Below are 24,510 nucleotides of genomic sequence, written 5' to 3' on the forward strand. Positions count from 1 at the left end.
TGCCTACCCAGAACCATCTGATCCCAAAACCAGACCCCCGACCATCAGCATCAAATGAAGCGCGGAATCTGGGAATGATCATGGAAATCGGCCGCTCCCTTGTCTTTCTAGTGAAGCAAGTCACAAAAAGTGCTTTTGCACAATGCCAGGTCTAAAACACTTCTTTTGTCATTGAGGTTTCTCTTTAAGTTTACTGGCCACCGTTACCCTTGTCATGTCTCATCTGTGTTATGCAGTCGGTCTGTATCTTCGGATTCTGAACACTGCCTAGAATCCGGAGTAATTACCAGTGGCTGAGATTAATTCAAGCATTCCATACAGCGCTTTGTTTGTATACTTTAGAATCCACAGTACATCAGCATTATAGTTGAAACTACTCCCATGGGAACGCATCACACCAGTGATTCAAATATTTCACTGCCTCCCTAGACGCTCTGCCTTTGATGCACTCTGTATTACCTACAGGGCTGTCCTTGGAAAGAGCCACTGTTTAAAGTTACAGTGCTGTTCACACAACAGAAATCTTGGATCTAAACTAGCAGCTTGGCTTATCATCCCAGAGCAGGCCGAAACGTGTTGACACCATCTCATCCTCTGTGCAAGCAGCAAAATGATGTACTACTCTGCCGGCAAAAATGCATCCATGCTCACTTGGAATTTAGGAAGGGGTAGGAGCAAATGGTGCACGCCAGCCATCAAGGGGTAGGAAAGAGCTGTGCAAATGCAGCAATGCAATATCCACTTTCTCACACCAGGTGAGTGTGAGCATCAGACCATTCGGGCGCAAACCCACCCCAGGCCTGGAACCTCTTCCTCTCTCAAGGATGGTGGGTGCGATCACACGCACAACTCTTCCACTTTACATCATCTCATTCCAGAAACACTGCACCAAAACACTTCCCACCATTGGCCTCCAATCCTACCACGACCAGGACCAGCATACATCAACCACCACCTGAACTTCCACCAACCTTCGAGAGACCTTCGCTCCACCGCCGTTGTACAGACACTGCGCATCTGCCGAAGCAACAGCGGAGGCAATTTTTTCCCACACCTCGCCGCCAACTCCTGGAACGGCTTTCCCTTTCATCTTCGGACATCACCCTCGCTGGAAGAATTCAGGAAGAGACTAAAGACCTGGCTTTTCGACTGAGCCCGCTACAGAGTGCCTGGATACCCCCACGGGTGATCAGTAGTACTTCACAAATACCGACTGATTGATGGAATCCTTGAAGGGGGCCCGAAACCACCAGGGAGCCCCCCCCATTCAGCCGAAGGCCAATGAATCTCTGTGAGAGATGGAAGACTCGGGGATAGGGTTGCCACCTTTTTTTGCTCACCTCGATAGAAAAATACTGGCCAGGCCAGTAAAAACTGGCTGAGGTGGCGGCCCTCCTCAGGGGCCCCTCATATTCTGCAGGGGGCCACATCATTTTGCTTGCACCACTGCCTCCCACATAGGAGACAGTGACCTGTCGCATCCCCCTACGCAGACACTACAATAATAAAAAACACCCTTTACGTCCACTCGCGCCTAAGTGCAGTGATCAATTGGGCAGGAGTATGGCCTTGCGACCAAAAACACATCTCACATAGGCCACGTCTTCCTAAGCAAGCACACCATAGTGTGAACCATGCAACCCAGCCCCTAAGCGCCTTGGTGCCTTGTCACAGCTATGATGCACTATACAAATGCAGCCATAAAACATTGATACAGTGCTGCAGGCTCAGACACAAAAGACACATACAGGGAACATCCCCGGAAGGATGGGGGCCTGCAGGCCGCTTTAAGAGCTGTATACACTGAGAGAGCCTCAGCTATGCCATTCCTGTAGCCACATAAATGATTTGCTGCTGTGAAGAAATAATGCTCTTGTGTTCTGTACCAGACCTTGAAATGTCTGAATATTTCATGAGGTTTTCTGCAGAACAGTCTGTAAAAACCGTGGCTCTTTGGGCAATAGATGTGGGTGTTTGAGGGCACATATCGGGGGTACACACGGTGGACGGCATCCACTCACTATTTTCACAGGGTGGACGGCCAAGAAGTGGGGCCGCACTGTATAATATGCCGACGTCCTGAAATCCCGGGACACATTCAGCAGTGCCTGCTCGTTGTCTGCTTTCATTCTGCGCAACAATGCGCAGGCGGCGAGAGGGCTTTGTTATAACCAAGGCCGAACTTAAGGGGCTATTTGGCCGCCTCCTGTTCTAGTATCCAGCCTGGGATCTGTCTATAGCCGCACACCTAGACTGAAAGGCAGTGGAAGGGAAACAAAAGCACACAGCTTGTTAGCACATCACACCACTTGCACAATGTTGCCTTTGATCAGACCCCGTATACAATAGATGTGCATGCACAGTAGGAATGTCAGAGGTGTCACTCTGTCCCACTACAAAATAACGATCCAAATACCAGCATTTTTTATTTCTTTTATTGAGCTGTACATCCCAATGCTGGATGATCGAGTGTTTACATAACACGTACACATTATATTGACAATAAATCATACACGTTTGTAAATCTATGTACATCACTGTGATATATACTAGAGGGATTACAATGCAACTGCAAGTAACAAAAGGATCTCAGTGTTAAAAACCGTAACCTACTTATCTAGCTACATAAAATAAGTCTGTTACCTGCATCATATGCTTTGCAGATGGCACATTATCTCTGTATGTAACTTTGAGTCAAAACTGGGGTTCGACCAAACACAGGTCTTTCCCGCAAATGTGTTAACCACCAGAGTATTGTTACCATTATTACTCTTCCCCCAGATTTACTGGGAACACAACGATCTGTGCAGCAGGTGCCTTAACCCCATAAAACAGTTTTAAATTCAGACTTTGCGACCGATTAAGCAGAACATATTTACTGCCAATTTCTTTGTGGCAGAGTTTTAAAAAATAAATGTATAAGTTGAGGCCCAGATTTTGTGTTGGGGTTGCATCACTTTACTAGCACAACCCTGATGCAAAGTCTATTTTGGGGTTTACAGTGCTACACCGATCTTGTTTGTGTGGCTTTGTGTAAAAAAATTAAAAAAAACGAACACACCAGCACATTGCCCTTCCTTGCATTACCTTGCATCAAGTAGACATTACATGGGTTTTGCTTGGGCATTGTCGTGCGTCCACCCACGTATTTTGATGCAAAACCATATTTACGAAGATTTGTAAAAATAGGTTTTCACCAAACTGGTGAGTCTACCCGAGGCTGGCGCAAGAAGAAGAAATATCTTTATTTCTCCTCAATATTTCCTCTTTGTATGTACGCTGCAGTACATAGGCAAAGGGGAAATAGCCTCATTGGATAGTTTTTGTGTGGCTTTGTAAAGAAAAAACAAACCAGAAACAAACTTATTGCGTTGCCTTGTGTTACCGTGTGTCAGGTAGGGATTACATGTGTGGTGTATGGGCATTCCTGTACACCCACCCATGTATTTTGTTTACAAATAATATACATGGTCTTCTTAGGGCAGGGACACTTGCTTTCCCTGCGTCAGCTCTTGAGTCCCACTTCCCTGTCCTGGCAAAGGATGGTGGTTTTTCCCCATTTACATGAGGTTACATTCCAGCTAGGCCACACTAGTGAGTTCAAGTCTTAGAAAATCAGTGTGCCTCCGCCTCGTAGCATGTCAGTCAGAGCAAGTTACCCCTGAGGCCTGGTGACCCAGTATTTTGTTTTACGCCTCTTTCTGGAGTGGAGGTCTGGAGTTCCCTGGCACACGTCTACGGCCCGGTGGTGAACAGAAGGCTTGATGCTATGGTAGAGGTGCTCCCCTGCCTACACTGTAAGCCTCCCTGAATCCGGCAGCAGGCCTTAGGTGCTCCGGAATTGTTGGGTAGTTAAATCGTTGCTTTTCCTTCACCATTAATGGCTTGCGTCTCCTTCACAGCTGTACGCTACTGCAGGGCAACAGCTTCACCACAATCCCCTCCTGACTTGTGGGGTTCGTAACAGCGCACACAGGCAAACACCATCTTCAGGTCACAGCATTGCACAGGGTAAAAGCCCTCAGTCATCACCACGGCCCCCACCTGGCATAGGGAGAACATGGGCAGCACATGGTTTTCTGCATTCACTTTGTGCAATTCAGCTACTGAATGGACATCTCTTTAGTTCACCTATTTTGAATCAAAGGTTAATATTTTGTCTTCAGTTCTTAGTACATAGAATTTAAGTGTGGCTGGCCACATGAAAGTTACGTGTCAAATGCATCCTATATGTGGCCCAGATTCTTATTATATATGGTGCAACAGTACAGCGTATTAAATCAAACACAAAAGATCGATTTGCCTATGATCACACAATTTAGTCAAGTTAGGATGTCAGGATAGATCACAGGTTTTCTGCTTTCACATTGTTACTTTTATCCATTGCATGGATATCTCCTTGCTTTTCCTGTTTTATTTCAAAGGTTAATGCTTTGTCTTTATTTCTTGGCACATGAAGTTGGAGCGTGGGTGGCAGGCAGACCCTGCATCTGTATTTTTCAGTTCAAATGACTGCCTTGCAAAATCCTAGTTGCTTTTCCAGAAGTATCTAATTCTGTCACACCACAACAAAAAATGATTTTCAAAGATTTGAAATTAAGTGCTTTATTCACCAACTCCAATCACTAAATGTTGAAGAGCTGTTTTCCCTGAAAGGAAGACAAGTTGCTTTTGTAGCTTTGAAAATTCGAGAGCGCTGGATATGGATGTGTTACATTTTGCTAAGTCTTTACTCTGCCAGAGTATGGCTAGTATTGTTTTTTTGGCCTTTCTCACCTACCTACTGCAGCGATGCTGCAAAGTTTGCGATGTACTGTATTATAACACAATAACACAGAGTAGCTTTGTTATGATGCTCCTAGGTTTTGGAAACGGATGTAGTTCAGAGTCATGAGGGGTAGACAGTAGGAAGCCAGGGCTCTCTAGGGGTAGCTGTGGATGAGCAGCCAAGACTTATCTAGGAGACATGCAAAGCTCATGCAATACCACTGTAGTCACACAGCACTTACACACATGAAAGAATCCCACAGTGTTACAAAAGTAGAGATACTTTATTATGGTAACACAAATGCTAGAAGAATGAATAGGCAATACCCTAATTGGAGGTAAGTAAACACACTAGTATGTACACATTAGAAGTCAGTGATTAGCATAGAAAGCAATAGCAAATAGTAAACAAATAGCAAATAGTGAAGGCCCTGGGGGAGATCAAACCATATACTAAGTAAGTGGAATGTGAAAGTCAGTCCCCCACCCAAGGAAGTGAAATCAGTAGAGGGGAGCTGCAGGAACTAGGGGCCCCAAAAGCTAAGTACCAGGGTGCCCCCCAGCGACCAGGAGAGAAGAGGTAAGTATCTGGTTTTCCCCAAACCCATAGTAGGACTTTGGAAAAGGACTGTGTAAGACCCAGGCAAGACTGGAAAAAACAAAGGTGGATCCTGACAGAAGAGGACCTGCAAAGGAAGGGGACCAAGTCCAGTTTGAGTTAGAGTGTCCGGCCATGACAGTAGCCACTATCCACCCTTCTGTGAATGCAGGAACAGGTCAACAGTGGCTGGAGAAAGTCAGCAGTGCAGCAGAGGAGCAGACAAGGAGTCCAGAAGTGATGCAAGTGATGTCCCTTGTCGGTGGTCGTGATGCAGTCAGTCACTGGTGTTGGAAAACCACCAACAAGCCTTGGCAAATGCAAGAGTTGAAGAAGAGGATTTTTCAAAGCTGAAGAGGACCAGCAAGGCTCAGGGGACTCGACCCAAGGAGGGAAGTCGGAGGTGACCATCAGCAGCTAGGAGAGTCACAAGAAGAGGCGGCAGCCCCCAAAGGTGACCCACGGGCAGCAGGTACAGGAGTTGCTGTGAGTCCCACTCAGCACACCCGACAAGGAGTCCCATGTTGTTGGAGTAGCAGGCAGGAGACTGTGCTTTGCAAGAAAGATTGCTAGAAGCCGGGGCTACACAGAGCCTGAAGATCCCTTGGAGGAGGAACAAACAAGCGTTGGTAGCTGCAAGAGTCACAGTGCACAGAGATACTGTCCTGCGAGGACAAGCAAGGGCTTACCGTTTCCCAAGTTGGACAGCTGATAGAGAGGACCAAGGGGACCACTCCAGACCACTACCTGTGATGCAGGATCCACGCAGCTCCAGAGGAGAGAAGATCAACGCAGCCAGTCGTCATTGCAGTTGGTGCCTGCGGATGCAGGGGAGTGACTCATTCACTCCAAGAGAGATTCCTTCTTGCATCTTGTGCAGGCTGAAGACTGGTCGCCCTCAGAGGATGCACACCCAGGGCAATGTTGCAGAGAGGAGTCGTTGCTGGTGTTGCATATTTTTGGTTCTTTAAGGGTCCAGTTGCAGTCCTGGTGGCCAGAATTTGAAGTAAATGATGCAGAGGAGTTATGCTGGAATTTTGCACATTGAATCTGAAGACTCACCCGGGAGGGAGGGAGGCCCTAAATAGCCCAGGAAGGGGGAATCAACGCTCAGGAGGCGGCTGTGATGTCACCTGCCTGACCTGGCCACTCAGATGTTCCCAGGAGCCTCTGCCCACCTTGGAACCAAGATGACAGTATCAAGTGGCCACCTGGAGATGTTCTGGGCACCACCCCTGGGGTGGTGATGGACAGGGAAGTGGTCACTCGCCCTTCCATTGTCCAGTTTGACACCAGACCAGGGGCCGGCTCCCTGGACTGGTGCAAACCGGTTTATGTAAGGAGGGCACTAAATGTGCCCTTCAAAGCATACCAGTGGCTTGGGGAGGATACCCCTCCCAAGCCATGTAACACCTGTTTCTAAAGGGAGAGGTTGTTACCCCCCTCTCCGAAAGGAAATCCTTTGTTCTGCCTTTCTTCGCTTGAGCTGCTCAAGCAGCAGGAGGGCAGTTTGAGGGGTGGCAGCAGCACGGGCTGCCTGGAAAACCCAGGAAGACTGGAAGGAGCAATGTTGGGGATCCTCTAAGGAGCCTCCTGAGTGCATGGAATCATACAACCAATACTGGCAACAATATTGGGGTATGATCCCGACATGTTTGATGCCAAATATGCCCAGGTTCGGAGTTACCATTATGTAGCTTGGCACAGGTAGTCCAGTACATGGGTAAAATGGCTTCCCCGCACTGACGAAGTCCAGAGAAATGGAGCTAGAGTTTGTATGGGCACTTCTGCTCATGCAGGGATGCCCTCACACACAGGTACCTGCACCCTGCCCTTCAGGCTAGGAGGCCCTGCCATAGGGGTGACTTACAGTGTCCTGCTGCAGTGACCTATAGTGAAAGGGTGCATGCACCTTTTCACGCAGTCTGCAGTGGCAGGCCTGCAGACACATTTTGCATGGGTTCCCATGGGTAACATAATACATGCTGCAGCCCATGGGGACCCCTGGTACCCTAATGCCCTGGGTACCTAGGAACCATATATTACGGACTTACATGTGGGCACCAGTTTGCCAATTCTGGGGAGTGCGAAGTCCTAAGCAACCAAATTTAGAGGGAGAGAGCAGTCTCTGTGAGGGTACTCTGGTTGTACGGATTCCAGGGTGAACTGCCAGGATCCACTGGTGACTGTGAGGGTGGTTTAGAAATAATGATGTCAACAAGTACACAAGAGATGTCTGCTACTAAATGTGGAGCTGACATTTAGGGGTGAGGCAGTGTTTAATTTGTAGAATCCCCAAACTTTTTCTTCGGGCCCTATTGCTGAATGCCAGGGTTGCCATAACCCTTTTCTTTCACCACTCTAGCTTATTCTTGCTGGTTCTTTTTTCATCCTGTTCTCTGCCTTCAGCATTGTTTTCTTATCTTTCTCTCCTGTTTGTCTGTCTTGCTTTGGGGCATGGTCTGTTGGTGAAAATAGAGCATCAGTCTCCTAGAATGAGTGAGGTTCCCACCACAGACACATTAGGTGGTGGCTAGGGCTGAGTAACCATACTTCGCATAGGAGAGCGGTCTCACCTCAGTAGAGCTCAGGCAGCTAAAGCAGTCATAGCTACATGAAACTATGCTGCGCATGGAATATTATGCCTGGTGGGGTAGGCTGGCGGCAGAGTTAGTTTGTTCAGTCTTTGGGTACAGGAAGCTTTACACTGCCAAAAGGCAACATTGTTTTATGTGTAGCTTACAAAAGCGTGATTCTTCTGTCTAAATCAGGCGTATGTGTGTGTATACTCGTAATGTGCTCAAATGTACTCTTCATAGACCCACTAAACATATGTGTGAGGTGTTAAGATCTGATGTCACTTCCTGTGATGCCACGTGCGAGCACCGTTCTGTCACAGGACATGAAGTCACGTGCTGTGATGTCACGTGCATACTGCCTAACTTGGTTAGTCTCCCCCCCCCCCTCCCCCCACTTCTTTTTGTTGGGACTTGTGCCCCGGTGTTTGTGCTTTGACAGTCGTCGTTTAACCATCTTCCTTCAGTGTGTGTTGGGGAGGGCTCCCCCAACCGTCTCAAAGGAGGGTCTTACACACTCGCTCGGTCAGTGCAGTTTGGGGAGAGAGAATGTGCGTTTCAGGGTGTTCTTAGCTTCTGACTCAAGCACCCGTGAAAGAAAACCGAGGGAGAGCAAGGGCACACTGTGTCCTCGTGAAGGCCAAGGGCAGGAGGCGCTGGGATTCGCCTGCATGATGATAGGGATACATCTCTCCTGGGTCCTGAGTGAAGTTAAGGGCAGTGGACAGGGGTTGTGGCAGAGGTAACAAGCCTGGAACACCCCGTTTTCTGAGGGACGAACTGCACCAAGAGGCGCAGACGATGAGCTATACAACATCCACGTAATGCATATTCACAGAAGGATAAGCACATACTCAGAGGGGTGAGTACATGCTCGCAGAGGGAGGAGTGCACACTCAGAGGGTTGAGCACATACTCGCAGAGGGAGGAGTGCATACTCAGAGGGGTGAGTACATACTCAGAGGAGGTGAGTGCATATTCAGAGAAGGATGAGTGCCTACTCACAGAGGGATGGATGCATATTCACAGAAGGATAAGCACATACTCAGAGGGGTGAGTACATACTCGCAGAGGGAGGAGTGCACACTCAGAGGGGTGAGCACATACTCGCAGAGGGAGGAGTGCATACTCAGAGGGGTGAGCACATACTCGCAGAGGGAGGAGTGCATACTCAGAGGGGTGAGTACAAACTCGCAGAGGGAGGAGTGCATACTCAGAGGGGTGAGTACATACTTGCAGACGGAGGAGTGCACACTCACTGAAGGATGAGTGCCTACTAAGAGGGATGAATGCATATTCAAAGAAGGATAACTGCATATTCATAAAGAGGTGAGTGCTGCCGTTGGGGGATGGATTCATACTCACAAAGGCATGAGTGCGTACTCAGAGGGATGATTACACACTCAGAGGGGTGAGCACATACTCGCAGAGGGAGGAGTGCACACTGAGGGGTGAGTACATACTCGCAGACGGAGGAGTGCACACTCACTGAAGGATGAGTGCCTACTAAGAGGGATGAATGCATATTCAAAGAAAGATAACTGCATATTCATAAAGAGGTGAGTGCTGCCATGGGGGATGGATTCATACTCACAAAGGGATGAGTGCGTACTCAGAGGGATGATTACATACTCAGAGGGGTGAGCACATACTCGCAGAGGGAGAAGTGCATACTCAGAGGGGTGAGTACATACTCGCAGACGGAGGAGTGCATACTCAGAGGAGGTGAGTGCATATTCAGAGAAGGATGAGTGCCTACTCACAGAGGGATGGATGTATATTCAAAGAAGGATAAGTGCATATTCATAGATGGGTGAGTGCTGCCGTGGAGGATGGATGCATACTCACAAAGGGATGAGTGCGTAATCAGAGGGAGGAATGCATACTAAGAGGGGTGAGTACATACTCGCAGACGGAGGAGTGGACACTCACTGAAGGATGAGTGCATACTCAGAGGAGGTGAGTGCATATTCAGAGAAGGATGAGTGCCTACTCACAGAGGGCTGGATGCATATTCAAAGAAGGATAAGTGCATATTCATAGCGGGGTGAGTGCTGCCGTGGAGGATGGATGGATGAGTGCGTACTCAGAGGGGTGAGCACATACTCGCAGAGGGAGGAGTGCGTACTCCGAGGGCGAAGTGCATACTCGGAGGGGTGAGTGCTCACTCGCAGAAGGATCCTTACAGAGGAAGAGGTGGACAGTTGCACTCCTTCCTTCTCACCACCAGCCTTTGATTCCCCCCCCAATAAAAAAGCATCCCCCAGTAGTGATCTCACAGTGAGTGGATGAATTCGTGACACCCGAAGGCTCTGTTTTTGGGTGTGAAAGACGTTCTTCCTAGCAGTGCTAGTGCGCGTCTGTCTGTCGAGCTGTCCATCTGTCTGCCCAGGTGTCCATCGATCTGTTTATTTATGTATCGTCTCCATAGCTACAAGCGCCTAGCCATCAGTCTGTATGTCTCTTTGTATGTCTGTCTCTGGCTGTATGCCTGCCTGCCTCTCCGTGTCTGTCTGTCTGTCTCTATTCAAATTAGGAAACCATACGTGCCTGACTAATTCATTGAGTAGCAAACTCTACACATCCTGTCTCGTGGCACCCCCAGATAATTGTACTTCTGGGGTCCCCGAGCCCCTGCATCTTGTTTTCATCCTCTGTGTGTCTCCCGCCCCCCACGCTTTGCGGATGGCGGGGGTGGTCCTCACGTCTGCGGCGCGGGGTTACCCCGGCAACCTTTAGGGGGCACCGCGTAGGGTCAAGAGGGGGGCATTAATCCGCCTCTGCGTGCTCACTTGTTACAAAGACCCCCTGATCCCACCCTTGTAATCCCCCGGCCCTCTTCTTACACATTAATAGGATTGTCTGTTTTTAAAGAAAAAGGGCTTTGTTCAGTAAGCAGGTCGGAAATTCACATAAATCCGTGCCCTGGCCCCCTCCACAGAGGGACACGTTTAAATATCCCATAAACCTACAGCGTATCCCTGTGTACGCAAACACTTATTGTATGTATCTAGATATGTGTGTTTCTTTGTACAAATATGTATAACAATTATGGCTATTAAAATATATAGATATTCTTTAGGGTCTGCTTGGCAAATGTATATATTACTTATGGTAATATATATATGTGTATATTATTCGTTGCTTTACATGTATATAGGTCACTGCATAGTTTTCATGTAAATTATTTGATTAGACGCTTCTGGGTCTCTTATTTATCTATCATAATATGTCAATGTTGTCGTAACTGTTTTATCTACAAGTGCTTCACTAGTGAAACATTCACGAGAAATCAAAGAAAATAAATACAGAAATACACACATTTGAGTTCATAAAATACGTCTTTAAATATCAAAATATCATCTTCCTTATACACGTATACCGTCTCTGCGTACTTTTCTACATATTTATTACTTTACTCCTACTGAAGAAGAGAAAACAATCTTTGAGCTTTGCCTCTCTCCGATGCACTAGTGTCTCACCCTGTACCTCTCAATATACCCTCTCCCTCCACTCGGACTCACCCCAGACCCCCTTCTGCTGCTATGATCTCCAAAACAATCCTTTCTAGTCTCTTCCCTCCTTCGATCACCCCAAACCTCATTTTACAACTATCATCTCTCAAACAACCCTTTCTACATTCTTCCCTCCTCTGTCTCTCCGATGCCCTAGTGTCTCACCCTGCACCTCTCAATATACCCTCTCCCTCCACTCGGACTCATCCCAGACCCCCTTCTGCTGCTATGATCTCCAAAACAATCCTTTCTAGTCTCTTCCCTCCTTCGATCACCCCAAACCTCATTTTACAACTATCATCTCTCAAACAACCCTTTCTACATTCTTCCCTCCTCTGTCTCTCCTTTTACTCACCCCAAACCTCAAGTTACTAATGTGACCTCCCTGATCCCCTTCTAGAGATTCTTCTCTCCTCAGATCTCTTTTTACTCACCCCAAACCTCACCCTACTACTATGATCTCCCAAACAACAATTTCTAGACTCTTCCCTCCTCTATCCTATTCAATCGGCCTAACAGACTTGCATGGCCACCGCTGAAATGGACTCATATTTCCCTATACTAACCCACCACTAATCCTTTTTTGCGCTCTGGAGTAGTGTGCTATTTGCCGAAACACACTTTGATGCCTCATCAGGGGGAGTGAGCACTATATAAATACGATTACAATAAATCTGTGGTCTCTTCTGCAATCAATCAATCACGATATTTATAAAGCGCGCTATGTACCCGTCAGGGTTTCGAGGCGCTGGGGGGAAGGGGGGGGAAAGGGTGGAGGTGTGCTGCAGTTAGCGGTCGAAGAGCCAGGTTTTGAGGAGTCTCCTGAAGGCGAGGAGGTCCTGGGTCTGGCGTAGAGATGTGGGGAGAGAGTTCCAGGACTTGGCGGCGAGGAAGGAGAAGGATCTGCCGCCGCAGGTCTTGCGCTGGATTCGGGGGACGACGGCGAGGGCGAGGTTGGCGGATCGAAGTTGACGTGTGGGAGCGTAGAAATTAAGTCTGGAGTTGAGGTAGGAGGGTCCGGCGTTGTGAAGTGCCTTGTGAGCGTGGGTGAGGAGTTTAAAGGTGATCCTCTTCTCCACCGGGAGCCAGTGGAGTTCCCTCAGGTGAGGGGAGATGTGACATCGGCGGGGTATGTCGAGGATCAGTCGGGCGGAGGCATTTTAGATACGCTGGAGTCGTTTGATGTCTTTGGTTGGGATGCCTGTGTAGAGTGCGTTGCCGTAGTCAAGTCTGCTGCTGACGAGGGCCTGGGTCACCATCTTTCTGGTTTCTGTTGGAATCCACTTGAAGATTCTGCGGAGCATGCGGAGGGTGTTGAAACAGGAGGAGGAGACGGTGCTGACCTGTTTGGACATGGTGAGTGCAGAGTCCAGGATGAAGCCGAGGTTTCTTGCGTGGCTGGCAGGGGTGGGTGGGGGTCCGAGGTCGGCGGGCCACCATGAGTCGTTCCAGGCCGAAGGAGAGCGCCCGAGGATGAGGATTTCCGTCTTGTCGGAGTTGAGTTTCAGGCGACTGTTGTTCATCCATTCGGCGATGGATTTTAGTCCTTCGTGGAGGTTTGTTTTGGCGGTGAGTGGGTCTTTGGTCAGGGAGAGGACGAGCTGGGTGTCGTCGGCGTAGGAGATGATGCTGAGGTGATGCTGGCGGGCCAGTTTTGCAAGGGGGGCCATGTAGACGTTGAACAAAGTAGGGCTGAGGGAGGATCCTTGGGGGACGCCGCAGATGAGGTTGGTGGCTTTGGAGCGAAAGGGGGAGAGTCGGACTCTCTGAGTTCTGTCGGAGAGAAAGGATGAGATCCAGTGGAGGGCTTTGTCTTGGATGCCGGCTTCCTGGAGGTGGGTCAGTAGGGTGCGGTGGCAGACTGTGTCAAAAGCGGCTGATAGGTCGAGGAGGATGAGGGCCGAGGTTTCGCCGTTGTCCATTTGATGTCTGATGTCATCTGTAGAAAGACACCTTTAAATATCCCATAAATCTGTGGTCTCGTTCTCAGTGTGATGCTTTTAAATTTCCTATAAATCCGTGGTCTCTTCCACAGAGAGACACGTTTAAATATCCCACATGTAAGAAAATGGCTCCCTTTTGCAGTTACCCCCCACCTTTTGCCTGATACTGATGTTGACTTGACTGAGAAGTGTGCTGGGGCCCTGCTAACCAGGCCCCAGCACCAGTGTTCTTTCACCTAAAATGTACCATTGTTTCCACAATTGGCACACCCCTGGCACACAGATAACTCCCTTGTAAAAGGTACCAGTGGTACCAGGGAAGGTCCCTAAGCGCTGCAGCATATGTTGTGCCACCCTAAGGGACCCCTCACCTAACACATGCACTCTGCCATTGTAGATTGTGTGTGTTGGTGGGGAGAAAAATGCAAAGTCCACATGGCATCCCCCTCAGGATGCCATGCTCACAAAATGCTGCCTGTGGCATAGGTAAGTCACCCCTCTAACAGGCCTTACAGCCCTAAGGCAGGGTGCACTATACCACAGGTGAGGGCGTAGCTGCATGAGCAATATGCCCCTACAGGGTCTAAGTCTCTTCTTAGACATTGTAAGTACACTGTGGCCATATTAAGTATATGGTCTGGGAGTCTGTCAAAAATGAACTCCACAGCTCCATAATGGCTACACTGAATACTGGGAAGTCTGGTATCAAACTTCTCAGAATAATAAACCCACACTGATGCTAGTGTTGGATTTATTAAAACATACACACACAGGGCATCCTAGAGATGCCCCCTGTATTTTACCCAATCCTTCAGTGCAGGACTGACTGGTCTATGCCAGCCTGCTGCTGAGAGACGAGTTTCTGACCCCATGTGGTGAGGGCCTTTGTGCTCTCTGAGGACAGAAACAAAAGCCTGCCCTGGGTGGAGGTGCTTCACACCTCCCCCCTGCAGGAACTGTAGCACCTAGCAGTGAGCCTCAAAGGCTCAGGTTTCGTGTTACAATGCCCCAGGGCACTCCAGCTAGTGGAGGTACCCGCCCACTGGACACAGCCCCCACTTTTGGCAGCAAGTCCAGAGGAGATAATGAGAAAAACAAGGAGTAGTCACCCACCAGTCAGGACAGCCCCTAAGGTGTCCTGAGCTGAGGTGACCCCTGCCTTTAGAAATCCTCCATCTTGATTTTGGAGGATTCCCCCAATAGGAATAGGGATGTGCCCCCCCCCCCTCAGGGAGGAGGCACAAGGAGGGTGTAGCCACCCTCAAGGACAGTAGCCATTGGCTACTGCCCCCCAGACCTAAACACACCCCTAAACTGAGTATTTAGGGGCACCCAGAACCCAGGAAACCAGATTCCTGCAACCTGAAGAAACAAGAAGGACTGCTGACCTACAAGCCTGCAGTGAAGAAGGATGACGACAACTGCTTTGGCCCCAGCCCAACCGGCCTGTCTCCAACTTCGAAAACCTGCTCCAGCGACGCATCTGACAGGGACCAGCGACCTCTGAAGCCTCAGAGGACTGCCCTGGACTACAGGACCAAGAAACTCCCGTGAACAGCGGCCCTGTTCAAAACCAGCTACTTCTCTGCAACAAAGAAGCAACTTCCAAGGACTTCACGTTTCCCGCCGGAAGCGTGAGACTCTACACTCTGCACCCGACGCCCCCAGCTCGACCTGCAGAAAATCAACACCTCAGGGAGGACTCCCTGGCGACTGCGAGCCCGTGAGTAACCAGAGACTACTCCCGAGCCCCCACAGCGACGCCTGCAGAGAGAATCCAGAGGCTCCCCCTGACCGCGACTGCCTGTAACAAGGGACCTGACGCCTGGAACCAGCACTGCACCCACAGCCCCCAGGACCTGAAGGAACCGAACTTCGACGCAGGAGTGACCCCCAGACGACCCTCGCCTTGCCCACGTGGTGGCTGTCCCGAGAAGCCCCTCCTGTGCCTGCCTGCACCGCTAGAGTGACCCCTGGGTCCTTCCATTGTTTCCTACCTGAAACCCGAAGCCTGCTTTGCACACTGCACCCGGCCGCCCCTGTGCCACTGAAGGTGTGTTTTGTGTGCCTACTTGTGTTCCCCCCCAGTGCTCTACAAAACCCTCCTGGTTCGCCCCCGAGGATGCGGGTACTTACCTGCTGGCAGACTGGAACCGGAGCTCCCATGTTCTCCATAGGCGCCTATGTGTTTTGGGCACCTCTTTGACCTCTGCACCTGACTGGCCCTGAGCTGCTGGTGTGGTAACTTTGGGGTTGCATTAAACCCCCAAAGGTGGGCTGCCTATGCCCCAGAAATGAGACTTGTAAGTGTTTTACTTACCTCCTAATCTAACCTTTACTTAACTCCCCCAGGAATTGATGATTTTTGCACTGTGTCCACTTTGAAAATAGCTTATTGCCATTTTTACAAAGACTGTACATGATATTGTTTTCATTCAAAGTTCCTAAAGTATCTAAGTGAAGTACCTTACATTTAAAGTATTAACTGTAAATCTTGAACCCGTGGTTCTTAAAATAAACTAAGAAAGTATATTTTTCAATATAAAAACCTATTGGCCTGGAGTAAGTCTTTGAGTGTGTGTTCCTCATTTATTGCCTGTGTGTGTACAACAAATGCTTAACACTACCGTCTGATAAGCCTACTGCTTGACCACACTACCACAAAATAGAGCATTAGAATTATCTACTTTTGCCACTATCTTACCTCTAAGGGGAACCCTTGGACTCTGTGCACACTATTTCTTACTTTGAAATAGTATATACAGAGCCAACTTCCTACACCATATATCTGTGGTCTCCTCCTCAGTGTGACACTTTTTACATTTCCTGTAAATCTGTTTTTTTCCACAGAGGAACACTTTAAAATATCCCATAAATATATGGTCTCCTATTCAGTGTGGCACATCTCTCCTGCATTAACATCATAGAGGTGCACCTCTTTAATCCTCCATAAATCACTTGTGTCATCCACAGAGCGGCACTTTAAATATCCCAAGAAGAGGGAGATTCAAAGACCTGATTGGCTCTTCGAAGATTTAGTACTTGATTTTGATTTGCTTGCTAGCAGAAATGTCTCTGAGTTGTGGAAATAAGTGTCTGTTTCAGAGCAGAATTCGCTGCCCTGTTATTGTAGCCTATAATAGTTCAATGGTGGAGGTAGCTTTGCTGGTAAATTCTGCTCCAGATTTAGCAGTTCTTAGTGAAATTGGAGGTCTTTCCGTTGCCACCTTATCCGGTCCTCAGCACTATGCGTTAAAAGATCGTATTAGTATAAAACTTTGCGTTGGTGTCACCATTGTGACTCAGGCATCATACCGTCTTCCTAAGATGGCCATTAAGTCTTCATTTTTTGTAGACAAGACAATATACTCCCAGTATTGCACACTAACAAGACCGTTTGGGGTGCGTGCATGGGAGACTGGTATTTCAAAGGGAAAAGATTCTCTTGTGGGATTTAAGTAAATATTGGAACACTGCTGCCATAGATATGCCCCCTGATGAAGACCTGACCCTTTAAATGCATAGTGGCTTTTAATGGAAATAAATTTAAGTCCGTGTGTAAGGAAATGCCTCCGTGGCATGGTTACCCCCTGACTTTTTGCCTTTGCTGATGCCAAGTTATGATTTGAAAGTGTGCTGAGGCCTGCTAACCAGGCCCCAGCACCAGTGTTCTTTCCCTAACCTGTACCTTTGTTTCCACAATTGGCACACCCTGGCATCCAGGTAAGTCCCTTTTAACTGGTACCCCTGGTACCAAGGGCCCTGATGCCAGGGAAGGTCTCTAAGGGCTGCAGCATGTCTTATGCCACCCTAGGGACCCCTCACTCAGCACAGACACACTGCTTGGCAGCTTGTGTGTGCTGGTGGGGAAAATGACTAAGTCGACATGGCACTCCCCTCAGGGTGCCATGCCAACCTCACACTGCCTATAGGCATAGATAAGTCACCCCTCTAGCAGGCCTTACAGCCCTAAGGCAGGGTGCACTATACCATAGGTGAGGGTGACTCTGACTTCTAGAAATCCTCCATCTTGCAGATGGAGGATTCCCCCAATAGGATTAGGGATGTGCCCCCCCTCCCCTCAGGGAGGAGGCACAAAGAGGGTTTAGCCACCCTCAGGGCTAGTAGCCATTGGCTACTAACCCCCCAGACCTAAACACACCCCTAAAGCGAGTACTTAGGGGCTCCCAGAACCTAGCAAGATAGATTCCTGCAACCTAAGACGAAGGACTGCTGACCTGAAAGCCCTGCAGAGAAGACTGAGACACCAACTGCTTTGGCCCCAGCCCTACCGGCCTGTCTCCCCACTTCAAGAAAAACTGCAACAGCAACGCGTTCCACAGGGTCCGGCGACCTCTGAAGCCTCAGAGGACTACCCTGCATCTAAAAGGACCAAGAACTCCCGAGGACAGCGGCTCTGCTCCAAAGAAGAAACATCTTTGAAACAAAGAAGCAACTTTTAAAGAACACACGTTTCCCGCCGGAAGCGTGAGACTTTGCACTCTGCACCCGACGCCCCCGGCTCGACCTGCGGAGAACCAACACTACAGGGAGGACTCCCCGGCGACTACGACCCTGTGAGTAGCCAGAGTTGACCTCCCTGAACCCCCCCCACCCAGCGATGCATGCAGAGGGAATCCAGAGGCTCCCCCTGACCATGACTGCCTGCTTCAAATAACCCGACGCCTGGTAAAGACACTACACCCGCAGCCCCCAGGACCTGAAGGATCCGACCTCCAGTGCAGAAGCGACCCCCAGGTGACCCTCTCCCTTGCCCAGGTGGTGGCTTCCCCGAGGAGCCCCTCCCTTGCCTGCCTGCTTCGCTGAAGAGACCCCTGGGTCTCCCATTGAAACCTATTGCAAACCTGACGCCTGTTTGCACTCTGCACCCGGCCGCCCCCGTGCCGCTGAGGGTGTACTTTTTGTGCTGACTTGTGTCCCCCCCGGTGCCCTTCAAAACCCTCTTGGTCTGCCCTCCGAAGACGCGGGTACTTACCTGCTTGCAGACTGGAGCCGGGGCACCCCCTTCTCCATTGGAGCCTATGTGTTTTGGGCACCACTTTGACCTCTGCACCTGACCGGCCATGAGCTGCTGGTGTGGTAACTTTGGGGTTGCTCTGAACCCCCAACGGTGGGCTACCTTGGACCCAACTTTGAACCCTATAGGTGGTTTACTTACCTGCAAAACTAACAAACACTTACCTCCCCCAGGAACTGTTGAAAATCACAGTGTCTAGTTTTAAAATAGCTCATTGCCATTTTTGCCAAAACTGTACATGCTATTTTGCTAATTCAAAGTTCCTAAAGTTCCTAAGTGAAATACCTTTCATTTGAAGTATTACTTGTAAATCTTGAACCTGTGGTTCTTAAAATAAACTAAGAAAAGATATTTTTCTATACAAAAACCTATTGGCCTGGAATTGTCTCTGAGTGTGTGTTCCTGATTTATTGCCTTTGTGTACAACAAATGCTTAACACTACCCTCTGATAAGCCTACTGCTCGACCACACTACCACAAAATAGAGCATTAGAATTATCTCTTTTTCCACTATCTTACTTCTAAGGGGAACCCTTGGACTCTGTGCATGCTATTTCTTACTTTGAAATAGTACATACAGAGCCAACTTCCTACTCCGTGCATATAACCAGAATTAAATCACGGATCCTGTGTTAAAAGAAGAAAGTAAAGTGGCTGGCCAACAGTGAATGGTGACCAAAAGGAATCCTGATAAAGACTTTTATTTAAAATTTGGGGGCTGCTTTTAAGAAACAGACGTCAAGCATTAGCTATTACAGATAAATTATAAAACTTTGGCACTCAGAATAATATTTGAGTTACTTAGCTCGAAATTTTGTAAGATTCATTTTTTTGCGGACCTCAATCACACCACCTATCCCCCCACCTCATCTGTCCATCATCATTCGCTATCAGACTTGAAATAAGCAAGGCTTAGAAGGTCGATGTTGGTGATTAATTTGTACAGTCCAAGTTCTGCGCTCCATTCCACAATTAGTTGAGTATTCCTTAGTTACCGCTCCGCATACAAGGCAGTAGGATGAGATGCGCTGGTGGGCTTGCCCTCGCTTGTGCATTTCCCTTCATCTTGAACATAGCCCTCCGTCTGTCCATGTTTTGCCACGTGAACCAATTCTAGGTTTGCACACCATGCATTATTCCTCTATCTAGTGAGCGTACATCACAAGCGGAGTCAGTTTCACCCACAGGATGAATTTGAACAATTGTTACAAATAAGTAACGTATTTCTTAGGTTGTGTAAACTTAGTTGCTATGATGTCTCTGCTTGTCTAATTGAGGGTTTTGTATTATCCTGCACAGGAGGCGGAAGCCAGGAATGAAGAGCTGGAACAACAGCTCAGGCACGCAGAGCAGATGCTGGAGGAAGTCCTCTCCGAGCGCGAGAAGATGCAGAGCGAGGTCAACAAGGTGGGAGAGCTGCTGGATATCAAGCTCTTCGAGCTGAGCGAGCTGCGGCAGAGTTTGGCCAAACTGATTGAGAACAACTGAAGAACTGCCCTTTGAAGGGGGCACAAGGAGGTCCCTGTGCTGATGCCACCATGTGAGACCAGGCACTCTGTTGTCTGTCTGCAACGTAGGAGAAGCCTCGGAAGAAGCAAATACCAGAGCTTTTCCATGGCCAACTTTACAGACAGCGAGTCCTCACTCACCAGTCTTGATGTGCAGAGGGCGCTGGCATCTTGCTTTTGATTGGCAAGTGGTTATCAGAACGTGGCACAGGTCCAGACACCTGAACTTGCACTGTAAATCTTATGGTGCTCTTTAGTGACTTCTGCGCTCAGGACCATAGTAGTATTGGAATACCTTCTGCCTCGCAGTGGTTATAGTGTGCAGGTCGCTCCATCCCTTAGTGCTTAGAAACAACGACACCACAAGCCTTTGCTGTAGTTGGTCTCTGTATATAAGGAAGATGCTTGGCTGGTAGGCTTGGACGTGTGACATCCACATAGTGTTTCAGGGCCACCCTGTGCATGGAACCACCAGCTCATGGTGTATGGGCACTGCCACCCTCTTACTCTACCAGTTAACCCCCAATGAGTTTTGGGCATCGCCAATCCCGCCCTTTGAATTACAAGCCCTGGCCTCCTTGGTTTGGCAGTTTCACACTCCACCAGTCGTCTAAACCTTTTTGGTACTAAATGCACTCCACTGATTGCCAATCCCTGCCTTACAGGCTGTTTCTGCCCCCTCCCCACTTCTGCAGATCCACCGCCATTACCACCCATGCTTTTTGTGGATTGTCCCTCCTACACTACACCAGTTACCACTAATGCCTTTCGGGGGCTTATACGCCTTTTACTGCAGATTAATGCTTGCCGTTTTGCCTGTATCAGTCCCGTATTCCGCAAGTTACTACCCATGTCTTCTGAGATCGCCACCATCCTACCCCACCAATTACAACCACTTTTTTTGTGGCTTTGTGTCTCCCCTACTACTAGTTTCTACCCACGTGCCCGGGTTATTCACTACGTTACTCCTCTAGTTACCACTACTCATAGTTTATGGGTTTTGCACCCACTCCACCTGTCACTGCAGGCGCTGAGATTCAGTGTGCGCTCTCTAGGTTTGCAGATTAGCCATAGTGGGATTCCTGCCCTGTATGGCATCGCTTACCAGTTCTAAACCTTTCCTGTGGCTTTACCTCCAACACTGGGCTAGGCTGTCCTTCGACAGTGCTCTCTCTGATGCAGTCCAGCTTCCTTTTGCTCTTATTTTGTACCTGTGAAGGTCCTTTTTTTTCTATTTGAGATATGATGACCACACTTAAACGGAAGGACTCCCCAGGACATTTTGGGAGCTGCTTTTTTTTTTTTTACTTCTACTGGAATAGTTTCCATCTTCAACAGACATCCCTTTCCTTTCTCCCTTAATAGAGCAGCAGAAAAAAAAGGACCAGACCTGTAAGCGACTCCCTCAAGGCTGCGGCCACGCATGCAAAGTAGAGCGTTCCCGCTTTCACCGTACCCCGTGCATCACAACTAGCCAATCACATTGTCCAGTAAACTGCCAATCACTGAACAGATCACAGTGTGGCCCCTCATCAACAATACATTAATTCTTCATTGATCCGCCATTCTTTGGAACAGTGATTTATCATGTTACCATTCCCACTGGTTCCAACTTAGCACTCTAACGAGCCCTCCTGATTGGTCAGTGCTTTCCCAATATGCATTTCCCCTACACCTCAGACATTGACCAAACTGAGATCTACATTGTGAGTAAAACAAGTTATGAACTTTCAACAGTGATGCTTCCTCTCTGTGATCACATTGACATATTTGGCCTCAATGTACAGCCAGCTCTTCTGTCCACTTTACTGCAGCCACCATTAACTCCATTTGGAGCATAATCAGAACTGCTTTTTCACTCTCACAAATCTACTCTCCTTAGTGCATTGCCTTGTGGAGTTCAGGCTGTTTCCCCATTCGAAAAATGTCCTTAAAATACTGCAACTAGGAAATAGTTGGCACATTATGGAGTGACAATGGAGTTTGTGACACAGGTTTGGCCAGTTTAGTAAACTTGGAAGCTTGTTGCCCAAATAGGATGAGATTTCTGTGACTCAGGGGGTTAACAGGATTCCTGATTTCTCGAAGCACCCTAATGTTGGGTACATTGTAAAGCCAAGCAGTCTTTTTGTTATCTGAATCAGGGGGGAACCCTCAACTGGGAAATATCTGCCCCTCCTGCATTTGCATCATATGGTCAACCTACTAGCAGGTCTCATCTACGAATTTCACTTTCCCCTTTACATTCGGCGAGCTATGCCTCATTCACCGGAGCCCCGTTGTAATGCATAGTAAGAGGGTAGAGCACCCCACTTACAAAGAGGGCGCCCAATCGGTTATTCTCCGCCACTGATCTAAGAAACAAAGCTGGGTCTCGCCTGGGTCCAAAGGCAGGCAATCAATCAAAAGTAACTAAAAATTAAGGGTAATTTTAAAAAGCCTCCAGTTAAAAAAATAAAAATAAAAAAAATAGCTTGCACCTTAAAAATACAAGCAACACGTGTGTGTGTGTGTGTGTTAGTTGCTTTGTGTTTAGGTATATTGACCCGATAGAACATTTCCTTGAAGGTTTGCCCAATAAACTTATCAGCATCTGCCTCAAACAATCACCTCCGCTAGGTAGGGCGGGAGGGAACACTTCTGGGAGACCGGCAGGCCGCGGGACATCCGCAACATCTCACTCAGACTTGTAAAAGGGCAGCGCCTCTGCGCGATCAGTTTGAGCAGTGGAGCATCTCAGCGCAATACGTCTGTGCACCCGCTGCACCTTGCTGCTTGTTGCAGGAAGATCAACTAGAACTCTAGGCAGCAGAAAAAGCTGTGTTACAAGCCCACCTCTCCTCCCTATGTGTCCTACCCTCTGCAGTATCTTTCTATTAATCAATCAGTCTATTGCTGCCTCTAGGTATGGTTATGTGGATCCATTTGTAAATTTATCAGCCAGTTCCTCAACCTGTGTATGTCTACGTCTGCCTGCCTCACCTATTCATCCATCTACTTATGTACACATGTTGTTGGTTTAACTCATAAATCATGTCATTACTGTGAGTTCTAGATTCCTCGTCTGGGTCCTGGATATCGAGCCCTCCCAAAGCTAACGGTTTGCTAGCAGTAGAAGCGTGTGTTTGGATAAAGGGATGTGTCAAGCAAAAGTAAAAATGGACGTAGGGTTGAAAATGTTTAGGTCAGCAGTGAAAAAAGACCACCTTCCCCATTGGTTATTGAGGTCCACCATCTCGGTATAAGAACCCCCGCCACCCCACATGTGAGGACTTTGATGAGGAAGATGGATGAGGGGGTATTGGAGTCAAACCTGTGAATTATGACATCCCAACGCAATGTCTTTAAAGCAAGTCCTATATTCGCCATGTAATATAAAAATACATTACAGGTTATGTTGACATATGTTCACGTAATGCATAGTGAGACGCCGAACTATATGTTTAACGATACTGTCATTAAAAGCCCAAGATTACATTAGAGGCCTTTGTTACGTGGTTACAATTCTGTGATCCCTCTCTGTCTGTATACATATGAGAGCTGCTATGTATCTAAAAGTTGTAAGTTTTCTTAGAGTTTCAACGACATTGAGTCTGCTCACTTATATCTGATTCAGAAAAGGCCAAAAGCGTATAGACACTTGTCCGCCAAGCACAAGCTGGAGGAGACCGTGACCCCAGGCGAGCCCGCAGTCTGGCACCTGGCCACCAACCTCAGTCTGATCAGAATCTTGTTTGTGAGCGTTTATAAGCTTTTTCAGATGCATAGTTCCTAACTAGCTTTATTTTTCAATAGTATCTTTTTAAAAACTCTCTTGAGCTGACAATGGAATTTATACAGTGAGGTGAATGGTTTTGGACTAAGAGGGGGAAGTACCAAAAATAAAGTGAATGTTTATCTTATGGTGGTCTCCATCCTGCTTTTCATTAAGGGGTGCTCAGTGTTTTTTTGTCGTAGAACATGTTTATGCAGTGCTGTAATCAACAATTTATCTCAAGAACAGTCCTTTGATCATGCAAGGGAAATGTGTGTATTCCCAGACACCGATGCTAGAAGGCGGATTAAAGCAGAGCAGGTGAATCAAGAACAGCTTCAAGCTACAAAACTGTTGTAACTGGGAAATATTTTGTTTCTTGTACTGAAACACCTGTATGGTGTCATCACTCTGAGACTTGTTTGGTAAAATTAGAATTGGCAATGAATAGATTTCAGGATATGACATTATTTTTATATCTTCTTTTGAAGGTATGCCACCTCATTTTAACCTTTTTCACTTTTAGGGGAATCAGAAATTCCAAATATATCACCTAATTCCCCAACCCTTCAATGGGGTGAACATGTTTCGGTGCTGATTCTGACCATCTCAGGATCCTGTCTTCTTCAGGAGCCGAGCACCTTTATTTTTACCTATTTACAACTGGTGGTGCATCCTGCCCAGACACACCAATGGTTACATTAGAAGACGAGGAGAATGGATTTCTTCCCAGATTCCAAATTTACCCATATGTGCCTGTGCAATATATTTTATTGGGAATCTGCAGCAGGAGCTCAGAAGAAATGGTCTG

General features: G+C 48.0%; 1 protein-coding gene across 1 annotated transcript in view; it reads left to right on the top strand.

The window, feature by feature from the left end:
• The window catches only part of HOMER3 (homer scaffold protein 3), a 238,895-nt gene extending 216,502 nt beyond the window's left edge, over nucleotides 1–22,393 (top strand). Inside the window, exon 9 of the mRNA XM_069216372.1 lies at nucleotides 19,737–22,393. Within this exon, the coding sequence (XP_069072473.1) occupies nucleotides 19,737–19,925 (189 nt within the window). The 3' untranslated portion in view covers nucleotides 19,926–22,393. The remainder of the gene's footprint in view (nucleotides 1–19,736) is intronic.
• The last annotated feature ends 2,117 nt before the right edge of the window (nucleotides 22,394–24,510 follow it).

This window comes from Pleurodeles waltl, chromosome 12, assembly GCF_031143425.1.
Source record: "Pleurodeles waltl isolate 20211129_DDA chromosome 12, aPleWal1.hap1.20221129, whole genome shotgun sequence".
Lineage (NCBI taxonomy): Eukaryota > Metazoa > Chordata > Amphibia > Caudata > Salamandridae > Pleurodeles > Pleurodeles waltl.